We start from the raw sequence: 24,254 nt of genomic DNA on the forward strand, positions 1-24,254 counted from the left end.
ACAGGCAGGATGTCTAGGACTGATACCAGGTAGGGATGGATATCTGCAGGCCCCTGGCTCCTCAAGTTCTTCTTAGAACTCAGGAGGCCACCTGCTCCCAGCCCCACTGCCAGCCCCAAGAAGAGACAGCACTGGCAGAATTATTCTCACTTTATTTCTGGAGAAATTTGATCAGATGCAATAACACTGATACCAGGCGAGGGCAGGGGGCATGGGTACCCCTAAAGCAACCAGTATCCTGTGGCCCAAGGTGCCCCCCATCCCCAGACCTGGGTTCCCCCTCAGTCACAGTTAAATAGAGGGAGGAAGATCTCCCCAGGGAGTCTCGGGAGGGTCTGCCTCTTGCACCCGCCCCTCCACGCAGAGGAGTCTGAGCACAAGCTATTTACAGTATTCACATCCACTGTACCCCACCAAACCAAGGCAAATACTACAGGTAGCCCTTCCCCATGGGAGGAGGCCAGAGAGGCTGTGAGTGTATGTGTGTGTGTGTGGGTGGGGGGGGGGGGTGTCCGCACGTGTGAGCACACGAATGCACTGAGGGGCTCCAGCCAAAGAGACATCAGTCTATAAGGTGCAGGTTAAAAATAACAGAGGGGACCCAACCCTCAGGGGCCCAGGCCACTTCCAGCTTTGTTCTGTCTCTTTCTCTTGCAGACATCCTGGTAGATGATGCAAAGGAGCCCTCATAGTTGTGCCTGGATCCAAGGCAACCCCTTAAAGGACTTCTGGGAAAAAAACAGGAGGGGAAACAGTCAGGGGAAACCAGGCTCCAAGCTCAGACGGCTGGGGGTCTTCAGGGTAGAGCTTGAGAGGGCCTCTGGCAGAGCTACGAGAAGAGAGGGCACGGCTGAGGAGGCCAGGGAAAGCTGCTGGGAGGTACAGATATAGGTCCAGGAGACAGGGAAACCTACCTGTGACCTGCGGGGCCTGCACCACAGCTTTCTTAAGGAAGGCTTCTGCCTCTGCGAAGGGCAGGAGTGCCTCTGGAGTTCGGCCCAGACTCTTGTCCCCAGAGGGTCCCTTAGGGGAGAAGCCATTCTCCTGGTGCGCTGGGAGAGGCTGCAGACCATTCACCAGGGACCCCGGCGACTCCTTGTTTGGCAGGCTGTGGATGCAGAGGCCAACGCTTAGGCACCTCCCATCGTAGGACAGCCCAGGTACCCGACAGCTCCAGCTTGACCCTGCCTCCCTGCTCACGGCCCCTGGGGTTGGGAGCTGGTACCTCCACTGAGGCTCCTGGGGGGCCAGCTCCTCTTTCTGCACAGCCTCCTTCTGCAGCCCGGAGGGCCGAGCCTCCGTGGCTTTCACAGGGTCTATCCCTGGGAAGGAATGGCCACCAGTTAGGGGCTGGTGAAAGGATGAGGGCTGAGGGTCGGGATGGAAACGAGGGGAACAGGCCTTTACCTGGGCTGGAATTGTTGGCCTTCGCCTCCTTTCTGTCCTGCTTCTGCTTTGAAGAGGAAGAGCAGTCAGGCTCAAGGGGATATCTGGCCCCATCCCACTGAGCTGCTGAATTCTTCTCTCCCCAGCCCAGACCCTGAGCAGCCTCCCAGACGGCCTCCCTCCTCCACCCTGGATGCCTTTCCCCAACCTCCCCTCCTCACCGGACCTCCACTCCCAACACGGCTCTTGGGGGCATCCTGACCTTGGTTTCAGCAGCTTCTGACTTCCGAGTCCTCTTCATGATTTCCTCCAGGCGCTGTTTGGAAGCCCCACACCAGTTAGGCCCAAGCCCCACCCTAACCCTCAACCTCCCACCAGCTAGCCCTGGTCCTGGAGTTTCAAGGCCCTTCCAGCTCGTATCGATTCTTTCCAGGCCAGGAAGCCGACCTCACCCCAACTCCTTCTTGTCCTGCCCTCTACAAGTCCAAGGCAGGACCCACTTCCCAGCCCCACTAGCCCCTCCGATGGAGTGGGGACTGAGCCCTGGAGCTGGCCCCGCCCACTAGGACCAAGCCCCGCCCACGTAGCTCCCGCCCGCCGCTCTGCACACCTTTTTGCGCTCCTGCCGCTCCTGCTCCTCGCGCTGGAAGTGCTTTTCCCTCTCCAGACGCTGCCGCTCCGCTTCTTCTCGGGACCGAGCTTCGGCCTCCTCTTTCTGCCAGAGAACCCCGTGAGCTTTCGGCAGCCGGCCTCCAGCTGTCCCTCCCGGCCGGCCCCAGGCCCGCCACGAGGAGGCGCCCGCGCCCCGCCCCGCGGGGGCACCTGCTTCTGCAGCCGCTCCTGTTCCTCCTGCTCCGCCTGAGCCTTCTCCGCCTTCTCCCGGGCCTCCTGCTCCTCCCGCCTCCTGGCCTCCGCCTCCCGCTCTGCCCGGGCCTCGGCCTCCCGAGCCAGCTGCTCCTCTCGCATTCGCCTGGGGGACAGAGGGGACTCAGGCTTATCCCCAGCTTCTTCTCCAGCCCCTGTAAAGGCCTCCTCAGTCCCCGAGGGCGTGCTCACTTGTCCCTTTCGGCCTGCAGCCTCCGCTCCTGTTCCTCGCGCTCCCGCTGCTCCCGGGCCTGGCGCCGCTTCTCAGCCAGGAGCCTAGTGGCCTCTTCTCGGTCCGTCGTGCCAGCCATCGGTTTGCTAGCGGTCACCAGGGGAGCAGGGGCTGGGGGTGAGGTCAAGACTGCTGCATCTGGAGCGGGATCCAGGACCAGGAATCAGCACACACCAGCACAGGCACCTCCATCACCCCTGCATGCCCCCGTGCCTCCTGGACCTCAGGGCGATCCAGGCGGCCCACTCGCCCAACTCCTGCCACCAACTCAGAGCAGTGAGGTCCTCCTCTCTGGCAAGAGCCTCCTTTTGGCAACACCCAATCCCCAGGCATCTCTGGCAGCTCACACCTCTGACCACCTGCCCCTCACAGGCAAAGCTGGCTTCTCTGCCCTGCCCACCTTTTGGCCTCTTCTCTCCTTGCCCACCTGCAGGGATCTCTGTGGGCTGCTCCTCCTGGGGCTGGGCTGGGGTGGGTGAGGGCACAGGCGAGGGTGCTGGTGAGGCTGGGGCTGCAGGCTCCTTCTCGTCACTGGCCTTGCCCTTGCTCTGGTTCTTGTCCTCAGGCCCCGCCACACTGAGGCTCTCCTTTGCCTCATCCTTCCTCCGAACCCGCCCCTTGGGTGATGCAGTGGTACCTCGGGGGGACGGTGGTTTTGGGGGCAGGGCATGACCTGGCCCTGGGCTGAGGCAGGGAGAGGCAGGCCTGTGCCAGGATGTGGAGGGAGAGGATGGCCGGGCCTTGGATTTGGGACTGGGAGAAAAAAAGAAGAGTTAGACCTTGAGGGCACAGAGTGTCCACGCACACATGTACACACTTTCAGCATGTCACTTCCTCAGGGAAGTGTCCTCCCCAGGCTTGGGTCAGCACCCCACCTTATGTGCTCTCACAGAAACATAAAACTTCCTTTTAGAGCATACATCCCAGGTTGTAATTACATATTCATTTGTGATTCTTTGATTAATGTCTGTTTCCCCAATAGCCAGTAAGACTAATAAGAGCAAGAACTAGGCCTAGGGACTTCCCTGGTGGCGCAGTGGTTAGGACTCTGTGCTCCCAATGCGGGGGGCCTGGGTTCGATCCCTGATCAGGGAACTAGGTCCCACATGCATGCCACAACTAAGAGTTCGCATTTCACAACTAAGGAGCCTGACTGCTGCAACTAAGAAGCCCACGTGCTGCAACTAAGATCCAGGGCAACCAAATAAATAAACATTAAAAAAAAAAAAAAGAACTAGGCCTGGTTTGGCTCATGGAAATGTCCTCAGCACCCAGAAGAGTACCTGGCAAGGACCATTCATGCATCCAGCAGGTATTTGTTGAGTGCTTACCAGACGCCAGGCACTGTTCTAGGTGCCAGGGTACTTCAGTGATCAAAACACTCCCCCAACCCAAAAAAAAAATCCTCCCTCAAGGAGCTTTCCTTCCAGAGGTGGGTGCCTAACACGTATTTACGAATGAATGGCTGGCTGGCTGGCTAGCTGGCTGGCTGGCTGGCTGGCATAGGCAGGCGGTGCCCCACTGCCCGGCCCACCTGAGCTCCGAGTTGCCAGTGGAGAGGCGCGTGCGCGGGGAGGCAGGCAGCGACTGGCGCTTCTTGAGGCTGCGCTCCCGGGCCAGGGCACTCTTCTCCTTCTCGTTTTCCCGCTCCTTGTCCTTCTTCTCCTTTTTCTGCACCTGGGGAGGAGGGTTAAGGAGAGCGTAGAGAGGGGGAGCAGAGGTCAGAGGCGCCCGCGCTGCCCTGGATGGGATCCCTGTCCCCACCACTCACCAGTGAAGCCTCGGGCCGGAGGCGGGCCGGGGCAGGGCTGCCCCCGGCGCTGGCCTTGCGGCGCTCCCCGGCGGGAGCGCAGCGGTGCCCGCTTCTGGGGGCGCTGCACGGCGTCAGGGGGCTGGCGGAGGCCGAGCGAGGGCACACGGGCACGGCTGCGGAGGGATGAGTGAGGTCGGGGTGCGGCCCACTCACGAGGCTGGCCCCTGTCCCGCCTCTCGAGGGGGCTCTCCCAGGACCGTGGCCCCTACCCTGGTCCCGGCCGTTTCGGGGCAGGGTGACTGCACTGCGACTCCGTGCCAGGAAGGAGAGGGTGGGCGTCATCAGACGGTCCACAATGCTGCTCTCCCATGGGCTCAGCTGCAGGCTGCGATCTAGGGGGAGATGCCGGGAGAAGCGGGTTACCGCAGGGCCAGAGCAGGCAGAGGGATCCGGAGACCGCCAGGTACCACCCCCATGCCGAGCTCAAGGAGTCTCCTCCCCCAGGAGGCCTCTCCCCCCAATCATGGGGGTTACACAGGTCCGTCCTGAGGTCTGACCTCCACTGCAGACCCAGGCAACAAGACACTTCCCATGGCAATGTCCTGCAGGGCTAGAGGGTCCCCTCCTACCACTCTCCCCAGGTGAAAGGGTTCTGCACTGTTAGTATAGAGAGGAGCCACCCAAGGTTGGTGGCAGACCCAACTGCCCACTTCCATATCCCACTTCCTGCTCTCAGAGGGCTGGCCTGGGGAGGCATGCCCCCATGGGTCTGGGACAGTGGGGTTTCTTGTGCTTCTCTGACTGAGGAGAGGCCCAGCTTTTGTGCGTCCCATGCCAGGGAGAGGCTGCTAGGGGGGCCTGGCTGCCCTGGGCCACCCTGCTCTGTCCCCTCAGCTGCTGGGTTATTTTTAAGCTTTAGTCAGGTGGGGTTGGTAACAGCAGCTGATTTGGTTGCTAGGCAACAGAGCAACCAAATAAAAGCTGGAGAAACTTATAAATAACTCCTACCATGGCCCCTTCACATGTGAGCACCAGGGCATGGTGGGAACACGGGGGCTGTGCTACCCTCCTTGGCCACAGCTTTGGAGCCAGCCAAGGCCACGGCTGGGGCTCTGAAAGCAGAGAAGGCAGGGTTGCATGGGCCCTCCAGGGTGGAGTCAGAATAAGAGGGCTCCTCCACACATGGCACCCAGGCTCGTCGGGTACTCGGGGGCAAGGCCACCTGCTTAAGGCTGGCCTAGGCCAGCTGGCTGTGGTTGGAGATGAGGCTGCCTGCCCATTCCCACCCTCCACCGCCAGTCCCACCCCCAACCCACCTGCTCTTGAGGCCCCAGCCAGGCTCTCTGCCTGCTAGGTCACTGCCCTTTGTCTCTGTTTTCCTCCCCTGTGGGGCACACCTCTGTTCTCAGGGCAGACCCAAATGCCGGCTCCCCCGAGGGGTGCAGAGCCCCGAGCGGGGTCGAGTGGGGATGGAGACCTGGGGTATGTGAGGGCTCCTGGGACCTGGGGTTCTTGCCGAGCTCTGGAGGAGGCTTGGTGGGGACTACAAGGAGCTCTGGAGGGAGGAGGGCTGGGCCTTCTCTTACTTCTACTGGGGGAGTTCCAGAGCGTGGCAGAGGACTTTGAGAGCCGCTTGTTGATTATAGAGTCCACGTGTTTGGGCAGGTTTACTGCCGACACGGAGCACCTGCTCCCACCTGGAGGGGAAAACACACGGCATTAGGGCCGGGCCGGACGGGAGCCAGGGGGGGCACTGAGGCCTTCCATGCAGGATGCTCCGCGGGCAGGAGGGGACAGGGAGGAGTGGGCAGGCTAGGAAGGGGAGGAGGAGGCAGACTTGGCTCTGAGAGGACGGGGCGGGGGGGTGGGGGGGTGGGTAGGTGACCAGAGACAACCTGGATTGGGGGAGCCGACGGAAAAGGAACAGAGGAAGGAGATGGAGTAAAACTAGAGAAACTACAGCCTTCCTGGCCAGGAAGTCACTCCCTAGGGCTGGGCGCTGCAACCCCTCCCCCATAACCACCCAGCGTCGGCACTTGCTGGCACTGCCCAGCCAAGGCTCTATGGCTACAACACCCACGGTACTGGGACAAATGCAGAGACGTTCCTAAACAGAAGAACCCATGGTCAGAGTCACTCACACAAATCCACATATTCATAGGGACACACAAAGACAAAGACGTGCAGGCCCGGCATATAGAGTGATAGGTACTTCCACATGCATGTGTGTGTGCAGACATGCACAGATACAGAAACAAAAACACCAACAGAAAGAGGGTCAGACCCAGATGCACACAGGCACAAATACATCGAAGCAACTTAATCATATTTGTAACAGCTAGCATTTGTTGGATGCTTACCATGTACCAGGCACTGTGCTGGGCACCACACACATGTTACCACACTTGATCCTCCCCAACATCTACCTACAACCTCGGAGGCAAGTAGTACTGTTATCCCCATTTTACAGATGAAGAAAGTGAGACAGCAGGAAGTCAGAGGTCACACCACGTGTGCCAGAGCTGGGATCCTGACCCAATTCCGTCTGACTTGGGAACCCACACTGAGGTACACAAGGCCACAAACACACCAAGGCAAACACATATTAAGACACACAATGCACAGATCCATGAGCACATACACCAAAAGATGCACAATGAGAAATACTGAGTCTTGCCATTACATAAAGACATCCAAACACAGCAGTACATACATGCCAGCAAAAAGTCAGACCAAAATCCGCGATGGCCCTACGTGAAGAAAACTCAGAGACAGAAATCTACCTTCCAAGACAGATACATAAGGGGGTGACTGTTTTCTTTAAACATCCAGTGTCTGCAGGGTATTAAAGTGCTCTTCTGTGTATGAGCAACTAATAGTAATTGACAGGAACAAAGAAGGCTAATCTAAAATGACAGAGGTTTGAAGAGCAAACCAAATGAAGAGACTCCACCTCTGACTTGATAGTGGAAGTCCTTGTAAAGGACTTGGTTTTACAGACTTGGGTTTACAGATCATTCCAGAAGGCACAAGTCACACAAAACAAGGCATACCTGCTGCAGGGAGCTGCCAGCTCCTTGCACTGAAGCTGCTCCCTTCCCCCACCTCTCAGGCCCCAACCTCTCCCGCCCACCCTGCAGCCCCTCCAGCGCACTCACTGGTCTTCCGTCCTGGGGAGCTGTGGTGCAGGGCCCCTGCCCAGGACCAGCGCTGCTGCCGGATTTCGGCCCACGTCTTCTTCACTGACCGCTGGATGGCTGCCTCATATCGCTCCTGGTGAGGAGGGGGCAGAGGGGAAGGGTCTGGGCTCAGAATCATTCCTCCTACCTGGGAGAAAGGCCCTCTCTCTCCTGGGACAATGCCTCCCCCTATGATTGAAGACAGTTTGCAACAGATCCCTTTCAACTTGTTCTTGGGGAGCTTTTCAGTGTTCTTGACTCATTTCCTGAGTGTATGAGCTGTTTCTCTGAGGATGGAGCGGGACTCTCCGTGCCTGGGACTCCCAGGCGGGCCACTGGCACGAGGGTCCTGACCCTGGAGCTGTGTTTGCTTTTAGCCTGAGGCCCGGGGGCAGGGCCAGGCTGCCCTTTCCTTCATATCTTCATGGTACTCAAGCCAGGGTTCTCCTAACTAGGAGCTCACTCGGCGCACTCAGACACATCTCTGCACACCTATACACACACACGTGGGGCACACACACACACACACATACGTGTACTGACAGCACAGGGTTACAAGTGCCCACCCTGGCGTGTACAGAACCAAACACATCTGCACAGATGCCCAGATGTAGTACCCATGGCACACACTGCAGACACATGAACACAGATGTGCATACACACTAAGCCAGTATGCAGATGTGTGCACACACACGCACACAGATCCACGTGCACCTGCTCAGAATTCAGCATAAACGCACCTTGTTCTTCTCCAGTTTCTGCCGCTGCCGCTCCTCCAGGGCTGCTCGGCGTTGCTCAGCTTTGAGCCGCTGCTCCTCCAGCCGCCGCCGGCGCTCCTGGAGCTGCTTCTCCCGCAGCACCTTGGCCTTCTCCTCCTTCTCCAGCCACACTGCCTTCTTGGCCGCTGTGGGGAACGGAGCCCCAGGGGGCGTGAGCAGTCCTGCAGCGCCCGGCCCAGCAAGTGTCTCCTCCAAATGGCCTTGCCTGTTCCTGCGACCCTGGGTGGGTCTTCCCCCTGCCTTCTTGGTGGGGAGGTGCCTCTGCTCTCAGACTCCCCCCTCAAATTGAAGGGCATCCTGAAGATGGGTTGAGACCTCAGAATGAGGGCTTCCCCAACGGGAGGCCTGTTTCTCCCCCATTGGCCTTATGGTCTCTGGGCACCGAAGGAGAAACGAGCTCTTTAGTGCCAGATGCCTGTCTGACTTTGGGGTCTGCTGTACAGATACTCACGTATTGTGATTAGGAGCATGAGATTTGGGGTGAGATGAGGCTTCTGGGTCTGAATCTCAGTTACGCCACTAGCTGTGTGGCTCAGGCAAAGGATTTCATCTTTCTGAGCCTCTGTTTCCCCATCCTCAGAATGGGTAGAGGGTTAAGTGGGATAAGCGTACCGCTCTTAGCACAGTGCACATAATAAATGTTCCAGAAGTGTTAGTGTTACCAATAGGATGTCGATGGTGGTGACGCTGAAGAAGATGCTACTGCTTCCCACACACTTACCCAGGTACTTGGCCCGCTCTTCCCGCCGCTCCTTCGCCAGCTTGTGTCTCTCTCCTGCCTTCTTTGCATCTTAATAGAGGGAACAAGAAGAGACTTAGGTCAAGAGGCTCCCCCCAGAGGGGAGTCAGCCTCAGGGCCCTCCCCGAAGGCCTCATCCCAGGCCTTTTCTTATCTCCTCCAGGGTAGAGACTCCCTCTTGTGGCATCATCCAGGGCTGGGACTGGGCCCAGGACTAGGGACATCACACACATACCTTGCTTCGTGGGAGGGCTGTCGGCAGCTGACACTGCTGTTGGGGATGGCTGGCTGCTCCTTCGAGGAGGTCTGGCATCCCGTGGGCCTGTGGCTGGTGGGGTGGCTCCCCTGATCTTCACTTCTGAGAAAGGGGACTCTTCCTGCTGCAGGGCTGGCCTAGGCCCTACCAGCTCTGGGGGGCTCTCTGGTTCCAGTGGGAGCTGCTTAGGGCCAGTGGTGTTCTTCATGGCGGGAGGCGTGTCTGGGGGAGTGTCGGGCACCAGGGCTGACATCGGTGGCGGCGGCGGCGGCGGGGAGGGGTCACCTTCTGGAGAAGGTCTTGGCTCTGGAGGGGTCCTGGCTGCCACATCTGGAAGAACAACACAAGAGAGGAGAGAGTCAGATAGAACATCTGTGCCATCAGTTCAACATGTAGCTCTCTCCCTTGTCCAGCTGATATTCATTAATTCATACATGTTTATCGAGTTCCTTCCATGTGCCAGGCCCTCCTCCAGATACTAATGATATAACGGTGAGAAAATGGCCACAGTCCCTGCCTCTGTGGAGCCCACACTCTAGCAGGGCAGACAGACAGATAGCTAGGCGATTACAGTATAGAATAAGTACTATGTCTGGGGTAGCAAAGCAGAGATGGTTAACCTATATTGGAGGGGTTTCCTGCAGAAATTATAGCCAAGCTGAGGTCCAGGATGAGCTGGAGTTGGCAAACCAAGGAAGAGAGGGTTCTGGCTAAGAGAAGAGCATTTGCAAAGGGGCAGAAGGGAGCAGGGTGTATCGGAAAAGCTGAGAAGTTTGTAGTAGTTATTAGCACGCCAAATGGTAATGATTGGTTTCCATGTCTGCCTCCCTCGCCTTTCTGCTTTACCTTGGGGGTCACAGTGCCCATCCCAAGGCCTGGTGCTCAGGGGCTGCCAGTGCTGGGCACAGTGGGATGCCCGTGTGGAATCCCCAAAAGGGTAGGCAACCAGCAACATCCCCTTTGTCATCTTTTTTTTCTTTCCCAACCACCCTCAGATTTCTTCTTTTAAGACACTGATATTTCAAGGTCCCTGTAAAAGACACCAAAGTGCCAAGTAAGGAAGCCACATGATTTGGTGTATACATGTTCATGCACACATGTGAGCACAAGTACACTATAGCGCAACAGAAAGACAGGCTTGGGAGTCAGCCTGATGAGGGCCTGATTCTGACTTCACCACCCCAAGACAGGAAGAGAGGGCCTGATAACCTTGGGGAAGCCACTCAACTGCTCTAAGCCTCAGTTTTCATATCTGTAAAATGGGGACTATAAGCCCAAGCTGATAGGCATGTCAGTGAAGTGCCTGGAACAATTCATGTGCCAGCAAACAATACTTCCCTCTCTTTTCCTGTGGGTCTTATGAAGCTGCCAAAGAGAAGCCTCTGCATGTTGAGCCCTGGTGCCATCTACTGCTGCCCTCTGGGCACTGAGGGGATTGGTGGGGACACAGCCACTGCCCGGGCTTAGGGATCAGGGCCAGGGTCCATGGAAAGGTCAATCTAAGGAAGCATTTTTCGCTCTCGCCAGGTGCCTCCACCATGCAGGGTCCTCTGCTCTAGGAATGGTGGCCCTCTCAGGAGGTGAAAAACTCCCCATCCCTGTGGGTGACAATGTGTATGCAGGGAGAGGACGCTCCCAAGGAGTCAGCTTTGGAACTCTGGGGACCCTTTTCAGGGAGACGGGTGTCCAGTGGGCTCTGAAGAAGGCAGGCTATTTGAATATGTGGCCTCCCCGCTAACTGTGTGACCTTGGGCTAGTTACAGGCCCTCTCTGTGCCATAGCTCCTCTTCTGTAAAATGCAGATAGTAGGGGGTTCCCTGGTGGCGCAGTGGTTAAGAATCTGCCTGCCAATGCAGGGGACACGGGTTCAAGCCCTGGTCCGGGAAGATCCCACATGCCATGGAGCAACTAAGCCCGTGCGCCACAACTACTGAACCTGCGCTCTAGAGCCCGCGAGCCACAACTACTGAAGCCCTTGTGCTGCAACTACTGAAGGCCGCGCGCCTAGAGCCTGTGCTCTGCAACAAGAGAAGCCACCGCAATGAGAAGCCTGCGCCCCGCAACGAAGAGTAGCCCCCGTTCACTGCAACTAGAGAAAGCCCACGTGCAGCAGCGAAGACCCAATGCAGCGAAAAATTAAATAAATGAATAAATAAATAAATTTTTTAAAAAATGCAGATAGTAGGACTGTGATGAGTGTTAGTGACAACAATAACCACTAACATGTGTATATTTCTCGAGAGCTTCCTATGTTGAGAGCATTTTACACATATTAGTTTTAATCCTTATGACAATACTTCTGAGGAAGGCACTATAAATATCTCTTTCACACAGAGGAGGAAAGTAAAGCAAAAAGAGGTTAAGTAAAGTAGTTTGAGGTCACTCAGCTGGGAAGTGAAGGAGCCTGGACTTGAACCCAGTGTTGGTCACCACAGTCCATGCTCTTAGCCCCACACCCTCCTGCCCCTGTGTCAGGCAGTATGGGGTAACACATGTTACACAATGAAATTATCTGAGGCTCACACTATTTCCTCCTCATCCCTTCCCTTCCAGCTTCCTGGGCTCCAGGCAAGAGCCCCAGCTAAGGCCCTTTTCCCGCAACGGTCCCTCCAACTCTGCCAGCCCCTAGGCTCACGACAGCTCTCACCAGACCAGCTCCAAAAGGCTGCCTGGTCACTGCTAGTCGACTTCCCAGCCACCCGCAAACTCCTTTCCAATTCCAATGGGCAAAAAAACTAGTGGCAACCATTTAGTGAGTGCTTACTACATACCGAGAGCTGAGCTGGGCCCTTTGTATCCCCATCCTGCATCTTCATATGAGCTCGGAGAATCTTATCCCCATTTGACAGATGAGACTATCAAAACTTACCCCACTAAGTGATTTGTCCAGGCTCATAGAACTAGTATATGGCAGAGGCAGGATTGAACCCAGGACTGTCTGGGGCCGGAGGGCCTAGGTATGTAAGTATCAGTACAAAGCTTGAAGGCTGAGGTTGAGGCCCGCTTATTGCCATTCTCCTAGCACCTGTGCCTGCTACATGTGTTGCAAGGAAAACTGGTAGGCGGCTGTTTGTCTACACCTAGGCAAATCACACCCACCAAGCAAGACAGTGAATTTCCAACTAGCTTCTGACTAGCCCTGTGAAGGGAGTCTCGGAAGAAGTAGAGGGATGAGGCCTGGAAGGGCCTGTACCTGGCATCAGATGCAGCGGGGTGGAAAGGTCTTAGGCTTCAGAGTCAGACAGCACTAAGTAGGGAATTCCAGCTCTGCTGTGGGACCTTGGACAGGCCCTGAACCTGTCTGAGCCCCAGTTTTCTCAGGCTGGGGCCTATGGTGTTGGGACCTATGGTGAGTAGGTACACCACCTCTGGCACCTGACAGGGGCTCAGTAAGCAGCACCTGCCTGGAAGAATTGGTCCACTTCTTCCCAGCTCTGCCACAAGCGCCCACGTGGGTCAGGCCTTCACCCCCACTGCTCCATGACACTGCTCTTCTCAAGGTCACCAATGACCTCCGCAGTGCTAAGTCAGCAGCCATTTCCTGGTCCTCGTCCTGCTGACCTATCAGCCGCATTTGACGCGGTTGATCCCTTGGTGCTCTTTGAACACTGTCTTCAATTGGCTCTGAAGACAACATGCTCTCCCGTTTTCCTTCAACTTGCTGGCTGTGACTTCTCAGGCTTCTTTGCTGGTACCTCCTTAACTTCCTAACCTCTTAGCACCGGAGTGCCCCAAGGCTCAGTGAAGACCTCATCTCTTTTTGGTCTACACGTACTCCCTTGGTGATCTCATCCAGACTCATGGCTTTAAATACCATTGCTCTGCTGATGACAACCAAATTTGTACCTCCAGCCCAGATGTCTCCCTTGAGTGCCAGTTTAGCTCATGCAACTCCCTACTTGACACCCCTGGATGTCTTACTGATGCCCTCAATTTTTTTTTTTTTAAACATCTTTATTGGAGTATAATTGCTTTACAATGGTGTGTTAGTTTCTGCTGTATAACAAAGTAAATCAGCTATACATATACATATAACCCCATGTCTCCTCCCTCTTGCATCTCCCTCCCACTCTCCCTATCCCACCCCTTTAGGTGGACACAAAGCACCGAGCTGATCTCCTTGTGCTATGCAGCTGCCTCCCACTAGCTATCTATTTTACATTTGGTAGTGTATATATGTCCATGACACTCTCTTACTTCATCCCAGCTTACCCTTCCCCCTCCCCGTGTCCTCAAGTCCATTCTCTATGTCTGTGACGCCCCAAATTTAACATCCAAAACTGAGCTCCCGATCTTTCTCCCCCGAACCCTGCTCCTCCTCCAGTTTTCCCCATCTCGGTCAATGGCAACCCAGTCCTTCCAGTTTCTCAGGCCAAAAATCTTGGAGTCATTTTAGAATCTTTTCTTGTCTCACAACTCACATCTAATGTCTCAGTAAATCCTTTTGGCTCCACATGCCAAGTATATTCTGAATCCAATCACTTCTATCTCCACTTCTATCATCGTGGTCCAGCCACTATCATCTCTCATAAAAGCCTCCCTGCTGCCATTCTTTGTTCCCCTTTGGTCTTTTCTCACCACAGCAGCAGAATGATTCTTTTCAAGAATAAGTCAGATCAGGAGTTCCCTGGTGGCCTAGTGGTTAGGACTGCAGGCTTTCACTACCGTGGCCCAAGTTCAATCCCTGCTTGGGGAACTGACAAAATCCTCCAAAGACGCCCCACCTCAAGGGAGGAAAAACCAAAGGCATCACAATGGCCTCCAAGGCCCTTGGGGATCCTCACTCTCCAGCCCATTACCTCTTGGCCTCCTCTCCTCCTCCCCTTCTCCCCCTGCTCCATCTCTTCTGGCCACTGTTCCTTATTTGTGTCAGGCATGCTTCTGCCTCAGGGCTTTGCCCTTGCTGTTCCCTCTACCAGAATTCTCTGCCCCCGGATCCTGCATGTCTCACTCCCTCACCTCCTTCAGATCTTTACCCATATGTGACTTCTCATTCGAGCCTTCCCTGATCCCCTCCTTAAAACTACAATCTGTAGGGCTTCCCTGATGGCGCAGTGGTTAAGAATCTGCCTGCCAATGCAAGGGACACAGGTTCGAGCCCTGGTCCGGGAAGATCCCACATGCCACAGAGCAACTAAGCCTGTGTGCCACAACTACTGAGCCTGCGCTCTAGAGCCCGCAAGCCACAACTACTGAGCCCACGTGCCACAACTACTGAAGCCTGCGCGCCTAGAGCCCATGCTCCGCAACAAGAGAAGCCACGACAATGAGAAGCCCGCGCACTGCAACGAAGAGTAGCCCCTGCTCACCGCAACTAGAGAAAGCCTGCGCACAGCAACGAAGACCCAACACGCCAAAAAATAAATAAATAAATTTATAAAAAAACAAACAAACAAAAATTAGAGCAGAAATTAACAGAACATTGTAAATCAACTACACTACAATAAAAATATTTAAAAAACAAAAACAAAAACAATAAACTACAAACTGTAGTTGAAGTCTCCCTCCCCTTTCCAACTGTATTCTTTTTCCTTCCAACTCTATTTTTCCCAGTAAGCATTAGTAGCACTTTAACACTGTCTTCCACCTCCAGAAGGTAATCTCCACGAGGGCACACATTTTTGTCTACTTTGTTTAGCTCTTCTATCTCTAAGGCCAACAGAACCTGGCACACAGGTGCTCCACAGCTATTTGTTGAATGAATGTATCAATGAACTCCACCCTGGCAGATACCATCAGCACCTCTCTTCCCTGGATGACTGCAAACTCCCCCCACTGTCCTACCCGCACCCTTTCCCACTCTGCTCTTCACTGAGCAGCCAAAGTAATTGTTTCCAAATGCAAATCTGGCCATGGTACTCTTCCCCACTGGAAGCTTCACAGTGACTTCTCCTTGTTCTGAAGAGAAAGACAAAATTCTTGAACCCAGGCTGCAAGTCTGGCAGAGTCTGAAGCCCCTGTCTCCCTCCCTACACCTCTTGAGTCCCCACCTCTGCTCCCCTGCTCCCCACTTGCTCTCTACACTCTAGCCACACTGACCTTTTAATTCTGATAGCCTTGCACACTCCCTCTGCCATGGGGCCTTTGCACATGCTCTTTTCCTCCATCTTTTCTTAAACTCCCATTCACCCTTCAGATCTTCACTTAGGCATCATTTCCTCAGGGAAGCCTTCCCTGGCCTCTCCGAACAGGGTAAATTCCTTCATTATATATAGTCATGGCTTCATGTGCCTCTTGTTTGGAGCACTGTGACTGTCACGATTTTATACTTCCTTGTTTGGTTCTTTTGTTATTGTCAGCCTCCCCCTAAGGGCTGGGCGCATCTGCTCTGCTCGCCACTGCTTCAACAGCAGCTACCGTGGTGCCCGGTATGTGGAGACCGTCACGAAATGCTGCCAAATGAGAATAAAGCACTGTACCAGGAAGCCATCCTCGCCTAAAGCAGGTGCACAGAGAAGGAGATTTTTACTCTAATAATGAGCAAATCCATGTTGCAATTTCTTGCAAAGGGATAAGCACTTGAAGGGAAGCAAAACAACTCCCCCTCAATTGAGTTTGGGCAGCTTCTTGGACTAAGGTAGTCAGGGAGAAGTTAATAAAAGTAATAATGAGTGTTGACTCCAGCAATTCAACAGGAAAAACTTCCCAAGAGGCAAATAGCACATTTGGAATTCTTCTTCTGACCTGGCGGACTATTGACCCCGAATCCAAATATTTTCCTCAGAATTATGCCAACCCTGATGAAATGTCATTGGGACAGTGTTATTTGGAACAAATTATGTTAAGCCAAATTAATTCCTTGGTTAATTATCTATATGGTGTGGTTAAACCAATATCTGATTATTCCCATTTTCAATCATCAAATGTGATCCTTCAGCCACCTCATTTTATTGTATTTTTGTGTGTGTCAAATTGTGAGGTTTTATTTTGCTATGCTGATATCTACCAGAAGTATTTGTTAAGAACTGGATAAGTGACAGATAGTTTGTATTCATTTCTTGGCACAAAGAGCATTAGCAGGGCAAAGGTGCAGGAGCTGGTTGCAGGGTCAGTAAGTCTAGTCTTCTCAGAAAACCCAAGAAGGACTGCAGAAAGATCAGGGCCGAGTCTCTCGGAGGGCCTGTCACATGTCTCAGGGTGCTTACTCCCCATCTCCACCCTCTGGGCGCTGGCAGGCCTTTCCTCTCATCCCTCCCCAACAACTGCTCCTGGGCCAAAACTCCTCTCACAATACCGATAACTCAGCCTGCCCTTTTTGTCTGCCTGCTGCCCCTGCGAGAGTTGGTGGCGAGAATCCGTTTTGCAGCCCAGAGCTTTCTACAGGACCTACCCAGCACAGGGTAGGAATTCTGTGTCTGTTTAATGAACACCTGCATGGATGGATGGATGGATGGATGCACTGTGGATAACATAGTAAAACCCCAAGCTGCTCCAAAGTCTAGCCTCTCTAACCCGAAATGTCTTTACCATATCAGAGCCTTGTATGTGCCCTGCCAGCTCCTCAGCCCAGGAAGGGAAACACAGCTGAAGCCCTACAGTACACCAGGCACCTTCCCTTAGCTCATCTAGTTCTTATTACAGCCCCAAAGGGAAAGTGCTATAGGGGCCCCCGTTCCCCAGGTGCGAACACTTAGACAGGTTAAGTGAACTGCTCACGTCAGTGTTGGAGGTAGGACAGGGCCCAAGGCTGTCTGATGACAAAACCCTTATGTCACACTGTTTCTGGTGGGTGTCACATCACCCCTCCCCAAGGCTCCTGCCTGTTCCCTGAAGACGGAAGTGATTCAGTGGTTCCCCTGGGGAGGTTTCCCCCATGAAGATAAAGGGTGCAGGTGGGGCAGGCAAGCACTGAGCTCAGAGGGCAGGAATGCAGGGAAGGCAGGCTCCTGCCCAGGCTGGCCACCAGGAGCCAAGAAGTGGGGCACCTGAGCAGGTGTGAGGGCGAGTGGCCCTCCTCCAGGAGGCTGAGCAAGGGAGTGCCCAGGGGCGGGGCTGCACAGACAGCAGAGGTCAGCATCTAGCTGACCCCTAGCCAGAGCCTTCCTGGCTCTTGTAGCAGCTCCTTAGGTGGCAGCATTGGACCAGACAAACGAAGACAGGGAGGCCGACAGAGGGGCAAAGACACACACGCAGACAGAGGGTACACACTGCAGAGAGCGAGACCCAGACAATGTGGACAGAGTCTGCACAATGGCGAGAGACAAGACACGTTTCTTTTCTCTCTCCTGTTACATACAGAAAACAGACCTACTGGGATTCAGAAATCTGCACACACACACACACACACACACACACACACACACACACACACACACACACACACACACTCACTCCACAGTCAGGCACCCCCTCCGAGGCATAGACAGAAACCTCAGAGATTCATACAGCACTCAGGGACGTGATGTCCCAGTGTATTTACACAGCTTCATCCAGGTCACTTTGGCCCTGCCCCTCTGGGCACTCCTTTACCTGGGCCCAGGGAAAGTCCAGTTAACTGCAGCAACAGCTAATGCTGTGTCAGGCACAGCTAAACACCTTAAAACTTCAGTCCTTTTCATCTTCACCACAATCCTATGAGGTCGACATTATAACCCCATTTGACAAATGAAATAGATTCAGAGATATTAAGACACTTGCTGGTGAGTAGCAAAGCTGGGTTTGGGTCCCGAATCAGGGTGACAGTCTGTACCTTCACTCTGCTACCCAAAGGGGGCAGCCTCGTGGGTTTCCTCTCCTGGAGAGATCTGGGCTGGGAGGATGGGGTGGGCAGGAAGGACAAACCCTGGGAGATGCCTGATCATGGAGCTGGGACAGAGGGGAGCCTTAGGGGGCAGCATTACTCCCAGCCGGGACAGAGCTGAGCCAGCTCTGAAAGGAAGTGAACTAGGAGAGGGACAGCCTGCTCCGGTGGTCCTCCAAACCTGGGCCACAGGCCCTTCGCAGCAGGGCGCTGGGGCCAGGCCGTGGGCCTCTGTGGGTGATAAAGCCGGGATCCCACCTGAGACTGCAGATCTGAAGAGCTCTCTGGCCCGGTTGGCGGCCATTGTTCCCAGCCTCCAATCAGGAGCACCCACTTCCTGTTATTTTAGGCGGCAGGAAATGACCCCATCCCACAGCTTGGGCCCTCCCTCAGCCCCAGCAGGGCTGCCCACGCTGGGGCCTAGAAGCTGAGGACAGAAGCCCAGACTTAGGCCAAGGCCTGAGGATGGCCTACTGGCTGAACTGTCACCACTGCCTGAGTCCAGGGCCTCCTTCTGGTCCGACTTGCTCAGATTCCAACCCAGCAGGAGGCACAGAGGACCCAGGGCTCTGCTGATTCTACCTATGCCTGCCAGAGAAAAGATCACAGGGTCCCTAAAACCAAGATGCCCATAGAAGACCAGTCATGCAAGGACAGTGGGCCAGACTCTATCACCAGCTGGCTTGGCCATACTAATTCAGCACAGAGGTTTGGTGCACAGGCTTTAGAGTCAGATGGACCTGGGTTCAAATCTTGCTTCTGCCAGTACCTAGCTGTGTGACTTTAAGCAAATTACTTTCCTCTCTGAGCCTCATCTATAAAATGAGGATATGGGACTTCCCTGATGGTCCAGTGGGTAAGAATCCGCGCTTCCACTGCAGGGGGTGCGGGTTCGATTCCCGGTCAGGGAACTAAGATCCCACATGCTGTGTGGCACAGCCAAAAACGAAAAAGAAAATTTGAATAAATAAATAAATAAAATGAGGATAATACTAGTCCCTACCAGGATAGTTCTGATAATCAAATGAGACAATGCGCGGGATGTACTAAGTGCTATGTGTGGCACAGAGAAGGTCCTTAATAAACAGGGGTGGGAGATAAGTAGGATCACCAGGAGGGTCTATTCTTGGCCCATATCTCCTCTTATAACTGGGGAGGAGCACTAGATACCAGGTTGTCTACCCCCTACCATGCTCTCTGCTCCCCTCGGGGCAGAGCTGCAGCTGAGAGGTGATGGTGGAGATGCTGAAGGCTGTGCCCTGGGGTGCCAGGCAGAGCTGCCACCTCCAACAAAGCTGCATTATCTGGGCTGGCTCATTGGCTGCCTAACCGGCCCCAAGGCCCAGTGGGGACTCAAGGACATGGTTCCCAGCTGCTTGCGGCCAAACTCCCAACATTGATCAGACCTGAGACCTGCCCTGACCACCCTCAAGTGCCACCACCCCAGCCTGGGCCCTGCTTTCAGCTCCTTCCCTGCTCCCTCAGCCCTGCCCCACCACCAGCTGGTGCCCATCCCTGAGAAGGAGGAGGAGGAGGAGGAGCTGGGGGAGTGAACTGGCCTGGTGCCCCTTCCTCCTTATTTGCATATGCATGACTGCACATTAGGGGCTCATTAGAGGCCTCATTATTGGGCCCACCAACCCAGGGAGGGACAGAAACTGTCAGTGGGAGCTGCCAGCCAGGCTGGCTGCTGTATGTAGAGAGGCGGCCCATCTTCTCATCCATTCAGGTCCACCTCAGATGCCGCCTCTGTGAAGTCTTCCACAAGCAGATTCCACCAACCACTGTATCACTGTTATACCTGGGCTTCCCAGCAGTGAACACATCGGCTTCCCCCAACTGGGCCAGGAGCTCCCTGAGGGTAGTGACTCTGATTCACTTCTCTGCCATCTGTACAGCCAGCACCAAGCTGGCACATGGCGGGCATCAGTATGGCTGCGCTGGATGGCTGCACCCATCCCCTGGGTCTCTCTCCTACTCCCAACTGCCCCACTTCAAGTACGGGGCCCTCTGTTCCCCAGATACAGCCTGGCTCACGTCTGTCTAGAACCCACCTCCCCCTTGCTCTCTGGCCTACATTTACCTCCTGAAGTTCTAATTAATCACACCTCCACCTCAGGCCTCTGAAGGAATTAAAAATGATAACAACAAAAATAAATAGCGTTTATTGAGCATTGACTACGTATCAGGGCCTCTCCTAAGTGTTTTATGCGTTTCTCTAACTTAATGATCCCAATGTCTCTATGAGATAATTTCCAGCATTATTGTCATTTTATAGGTGGGAAAATTTAAGACTTAAGCAAATTACCTAAAGTCACACAGTAGTAAGTTACGAAGGGGAGACTTAAACTGTTTGATTCCAGAGTCTACACTCTTAAGCAAACTGGCTCCCAATTCCTGCCCTAACTTCCTCCATATTTCGTACCTCCCTGCTGGCACCAGTTCCGATAAGCATAACGACAATAATGGCAATAACACTGTATTGCAGGTGTCTGTGTGCCAGGTTCCTTTAGGTACATCACCTCTGACCCTCACATTAACCCCACAAGGTTGGCAATACTATCTCCATTTTCCAGGGGCATAAACTGGCCGGAGGAGGTAAGTCACTTGCTCCAGTCCACACTTGACCCCCTACTGCATGCTGCCTCCTGTTAACGCTCAGTGTGCAAAGGGAACTCAAAGAGGGCAGGAATCACGTCATACACACTCGGTGTCTCAGACCCATGCCTCAAACTCTCACAGGGCACGTGTAGTGGACAATTCCTTTACTCCCTGGAAGCTCTTGACTCACAGGGGCCCTTGTCACCTTCAGCTTCTCTCTGTGTAGGGACCAGCCACCATCCTGACCCAGGTTCTCATGTAACTCCATCTATGTGTAGAAGTCCCTATGTGTAGAAGTCTTCCCAATCCAGGACCCTGTATGCAGGGCCCACTCAGGCGCCCCCCAATACAGCCAAGCATCCCGCCCATGCCCTCATGTTCAGTCCAGACATCCCACTCCAGTGCCCTGCTTCTAAACCAGCTACTCACTCCAGCCCTCATCTCTGGCCCAGTAATCACTGCCATTCAGGCCCCGATGTACACACCAGTGCCAGAGACCCTCAGCTGCAGAGGGTCAGTAAGCAGATGGAACTGACCCAGCCTAGGCCACCCTGGGTCCCCTCTCAGGCTCAGCAGAGCCAAGACGGACCAAAGTGCCATTGTTCCAGCACAGCCTACAAACCTCCCAAACCACACCAGTCTGACAGCCTCCCCTTTGCGTCCTCCAGCTCCCACACCCACAGGATCCCCTCCAAGCACCCACACTGGCACGGGGAGGATCCCACCCACAGCCAAGTGGCTCCACCTTGTCCTGCGCTCTCCGCACCCACAGACACTGTTTCATCCTGGGCCCATGCCCCAGGGGGCAGGGAGGTGACAGGGATTAGGCTCTAGGACTCTATGGAGGTGTGGGGTTGGGGCCACCTCCCCCCCTGAGTCAGTGGGAACAGGACTTAGGTCCTCAGTAATCAAGCTCTTCCCTCCCTTTCCAGGAAGAAAGAGAAGGACAAATCCCTCCCTCCAACCCCAGGCCCAACCAGAAACCTGTCCCCACCCCCTCATCAGCTGCTCCCAGATCCGAAAGGGATTTGCAGAAGTCCGGGGCACTGGTGGTTGGTGGGGTGAGGGGAGGGGAGAGAGCTTTGATGGTCAGGGGCCTGGAGAGAAAGAGAAAGAGAAAGAGGGAGGGAGAGAGAGAGAGAGAGAGAGAGGGAGAGGGGGAGAGAGAGAGAGAGAGAGAGAGAGAGAGAGAGAGAGAGAGTGTGTGTGTGTGGTGTGTGTGTGTGTGTGTGTGTGTGTGTGTGTGTGTGTGTAAGGGGGGTAGGTATCAGAAGCCTCAGCCTGAGGAATGATGTGGCAGGTCCCTGGAGTGCCGGCCTCAAGCCTTCACCTCATTCTCCAGGGAAAGACTCAGGACCGGAGAGGCTGGGAAGGAGGGCACCAGGGTAGACAGATTTACTTCTGTCCCCTTCCTCCCCAAATCGGCCTGGGTGGGCTCCAGAGTAGGCCAGGCTGCAGGGGAATCGGCCCACTCCCCAGCTCCCGCCCTCGCCCCAAACAATGCCGCCTCCCCCTCCCCCTCGCCTTTATCCGGCGGGTTACTTGGCAGCCGCCGCTAGAGACCTCCCCCTCCCCTCTCCTCCGCTCCGGGCCAGCCCGCAGCAGCAACAGGCCCTTTGCGCGGCAGCTGGAGGGATGGGGTGGGGGCGAGGTCTGGGCCAGGGCCTGGGCGTGGGGGGGCACCAGGGCCTAGGCTTCGGTATGCAAGGCTTCAGGCCTGAGAATGTGGACCCCCGACACACACGTTCAGGCTGGGGTCACACGTGCCCACCGGGGATGGGGAGGGGGACAGACACCCCAGCTCAGGAGAAGAGGATCTTCAGGGCCTGGGGTGGATCAGGAAGAAGGGTAAGGGCAGGGAAGCCGAGGTGGCACTGGGCTGGGGCGGAAGGGTCACCAACAACTCCACATTGGGTTCCTCGCGGATCCTGGCTCCCAGGACGTCCCAGCGCCCGGGATGGGGGAGGGGGCAGCTGTCAGAAGATGCGTCGGTGGCCCAGAGCCGCCGACGCCGCTGCAACCTTTATTTTTGAACTCGCAAGTGGTCAGAGGGCTCGGCAGGGGAGGGGTCCCCGCCGACCGGGCCGGCCTCATCCTCGGCCTGTCCGAGGCCCCACGATCCCCCTCTCTCATCTCCCCTCTGGCATACCTGGGGCTGCGCCGGCACCGGGCTCCGAACGTGAGCCGCTCTCCATGGCCGCGGCGTCACTGGGGAGTCTTCGGGGTTTCAGCAGCGGCGACGGCGGCGGCGGCCAGCGGCCAGGATAGGGGTCCCGCGGCGCATCACGCCCGGCCCGGCGGGCAACGATTGAAGGCGGGGGGAGCTCCGGGGTAGGTCGAGGCTGGCTCGGCTGGTGGCCTGCGGGCTCGGAGTCGCCGGCCGCCCAGTGTCTGTCGGCTCCGGCCGCGATCCTGCTCCTCGCCCAGCGCCGGCCCAGTCCCCGCCGCGGCCCAACCCTATTGTACCGCCCGGGCTGGGCCTGGCCTCGCCGCTGGCGCGTACCAAGTTGGACGCTGGGAGGGTCACCCCCGCAGTGCCCGGGACCAAGCGGCCGCGAGCCCGCCCCACCCGCCCCGCCCCCGCCCTGGGGCGCGGGGCCTCGAGCCTGGGAACTCGGCCGCCGCGGAGAGGACGCCACGGCTCCCAGAGGACACCCGTCGAGCTGTCTCCCCCTGCGGCGGCGCGTTGGTACGCGCCGCAGCGCGAGGCGACTATGTAGGGAGCGCTTTGGTGACTCACCCGCCGCTAGGACTGGGGGGAGCAGGGGGGAGCCGGGATGGAAGCCCCCAATCCCACCCTAGAGCCGGGAAGCTCCGGCTCTGGGGCCTTGGCGGCAGCTTCAAGTCCTCATTCTCTCCCAAACCCCCCTCAAACAAAATCCTCCCGGGGGACGTCGGGAGACCTGAAGGAGGGTCGCAAGGAGACCCCTAAACGGGCTATGCTTTCTCTCCCCTGGTGATGGCTGGGGTGGCGAGAGGCCCGGCCCGGGAGCCTTGCTGCCGCCCTTCCTCCATCATCCTATGGTTGGTGTCTTCCCTGCTCCTCTGGGGTAATTACAGGCCTGCACCACCGCTTTACCCAAGTAAAGTCTCTAATCTGCTGGGTCTCTCCCGGCTCCAAACTGGGTGGTCCTGACCCTGAACCTTCCCCAGCCCCATCAGACGACCCCTTCAAGCTCCCCGGAAGGATTTTCTCCCCTGTGTCCTGTCGAAGGAGTGAGTGAGTCCCTTCTGATTCCCCTCCCCCAAGAAGTCCTGCTTCCCAAAACGGGGGAGTGGATCCCCGAATCCCCTTTTTAGTGCCAGTTGAGGTGGGGCCTCATGCCAAGTCGGGCCCAGCCTGGGCAGAGAGCGGGGAGCTTGCTGGGAAGGTGGATCGATGATGGTGCTGCAGGGACTGACAGAGGGGTGGAAGGAGCAGACGCAGCTGGGCCCTGCCCACCCCATCCCTGCCCTTTGTCCTGACCTCCAGAAGGTCAGTTGTCTAGTTCTCCATTGCCCAGAGATTAGGCCCAGCGATATGTTGTCCTCCTGCCCCCCCCCCCCCCCCCCCCCGCTTTCCTGCCAGTGTCTCCTTCCTTTGAGCAGCTCCAGAGAGCAGTCATTTCAAGGGGGAGGGTTGGGAACAAAAGGTTCTGAGTCTCAGGCAACCTGGGAGCAGACTGTCCTGGGAGGAGTGAGTAGATGGGGGACTGAACCCTCTTCGAGGGCCAGGGAGGGAATAC

The 24,254-nt window shown here is 55.9% G+C and overlaps 1 protein-coding gene across 8 annotated transcripts; it reads right to left on the reverse strand.

Annotated features, from left to right (window-relative positions):
* Window positions 1–132: 132 nt before the first annotated feature.
* MAP7D1 (MAP7 domain containing 1) lies at window positions 133–23,140 on the reverse strand. Of its 8 annotated transcripts, none has more exons than XM_082415602.1 (18): window positions 22,679–23,138; window positions 9,168–9,518; window positions 8,915–8,983; window positions 8,155–8,318; window positions 7,394–7,508; window positions 5,822–5,932; window positions 4,505–4,627; window positions 4,254–4,408; window positions 4,017–4,159; window positions 2,883–3,235; window positions 2,443–2,620; window positions 2,209–2,356; window positions 1,997–2,101; window positions 1,649–1,702; window positions 1,408–1,453; window positions 1,226–1,322; window positions 915–1,108; window positions 133–829 (listed from the first exon to the last, which is right to left on the reverse strand). In XM_082415602.1, exons 1-18 carry the CDS (start codon window positions 22,722–22,724, stop codon window positions 756–758), a joined length of 2,526 nt encoding a protein of 841 aa, XP_082271728.1. In that variant the 5' UTR covers window positions 22,725–23,138; the 3' UTR covers window positions 133–755. The 8 variants fall into 8 exon arrangements, with proteins under 8 accessions (XP_082271728.1, XP_082271729.1, XP_082271725.1 ...); XM_082415603.1 differs by having other exon boundaries at window positions 1,408–1,450; window positions 2,910–3,235; window positions 22,679–23,129; XM_082415599.1 differs by having other exon boundaries at window positions 2,910–3,235; window positions 4,254–4,627; window positions 22,679–23,140.
* Window positions 23,141–24,254: the final 1,114 nt, after the last annotated feature.

Source organism: Balaenoptera physalus (genome assembly GCF_965194825.1).
Source record: "Balaenoptera physalus genome assembly, chromosome: 1".
Classification (NCBI taxonomy): domain Eukaryota; kingdom Metazoa; phylum Chordata; class Mammalia; order Artiodactyla; family Balaenopteridae; genus Balaenoptera; species Balaenoptera physalus.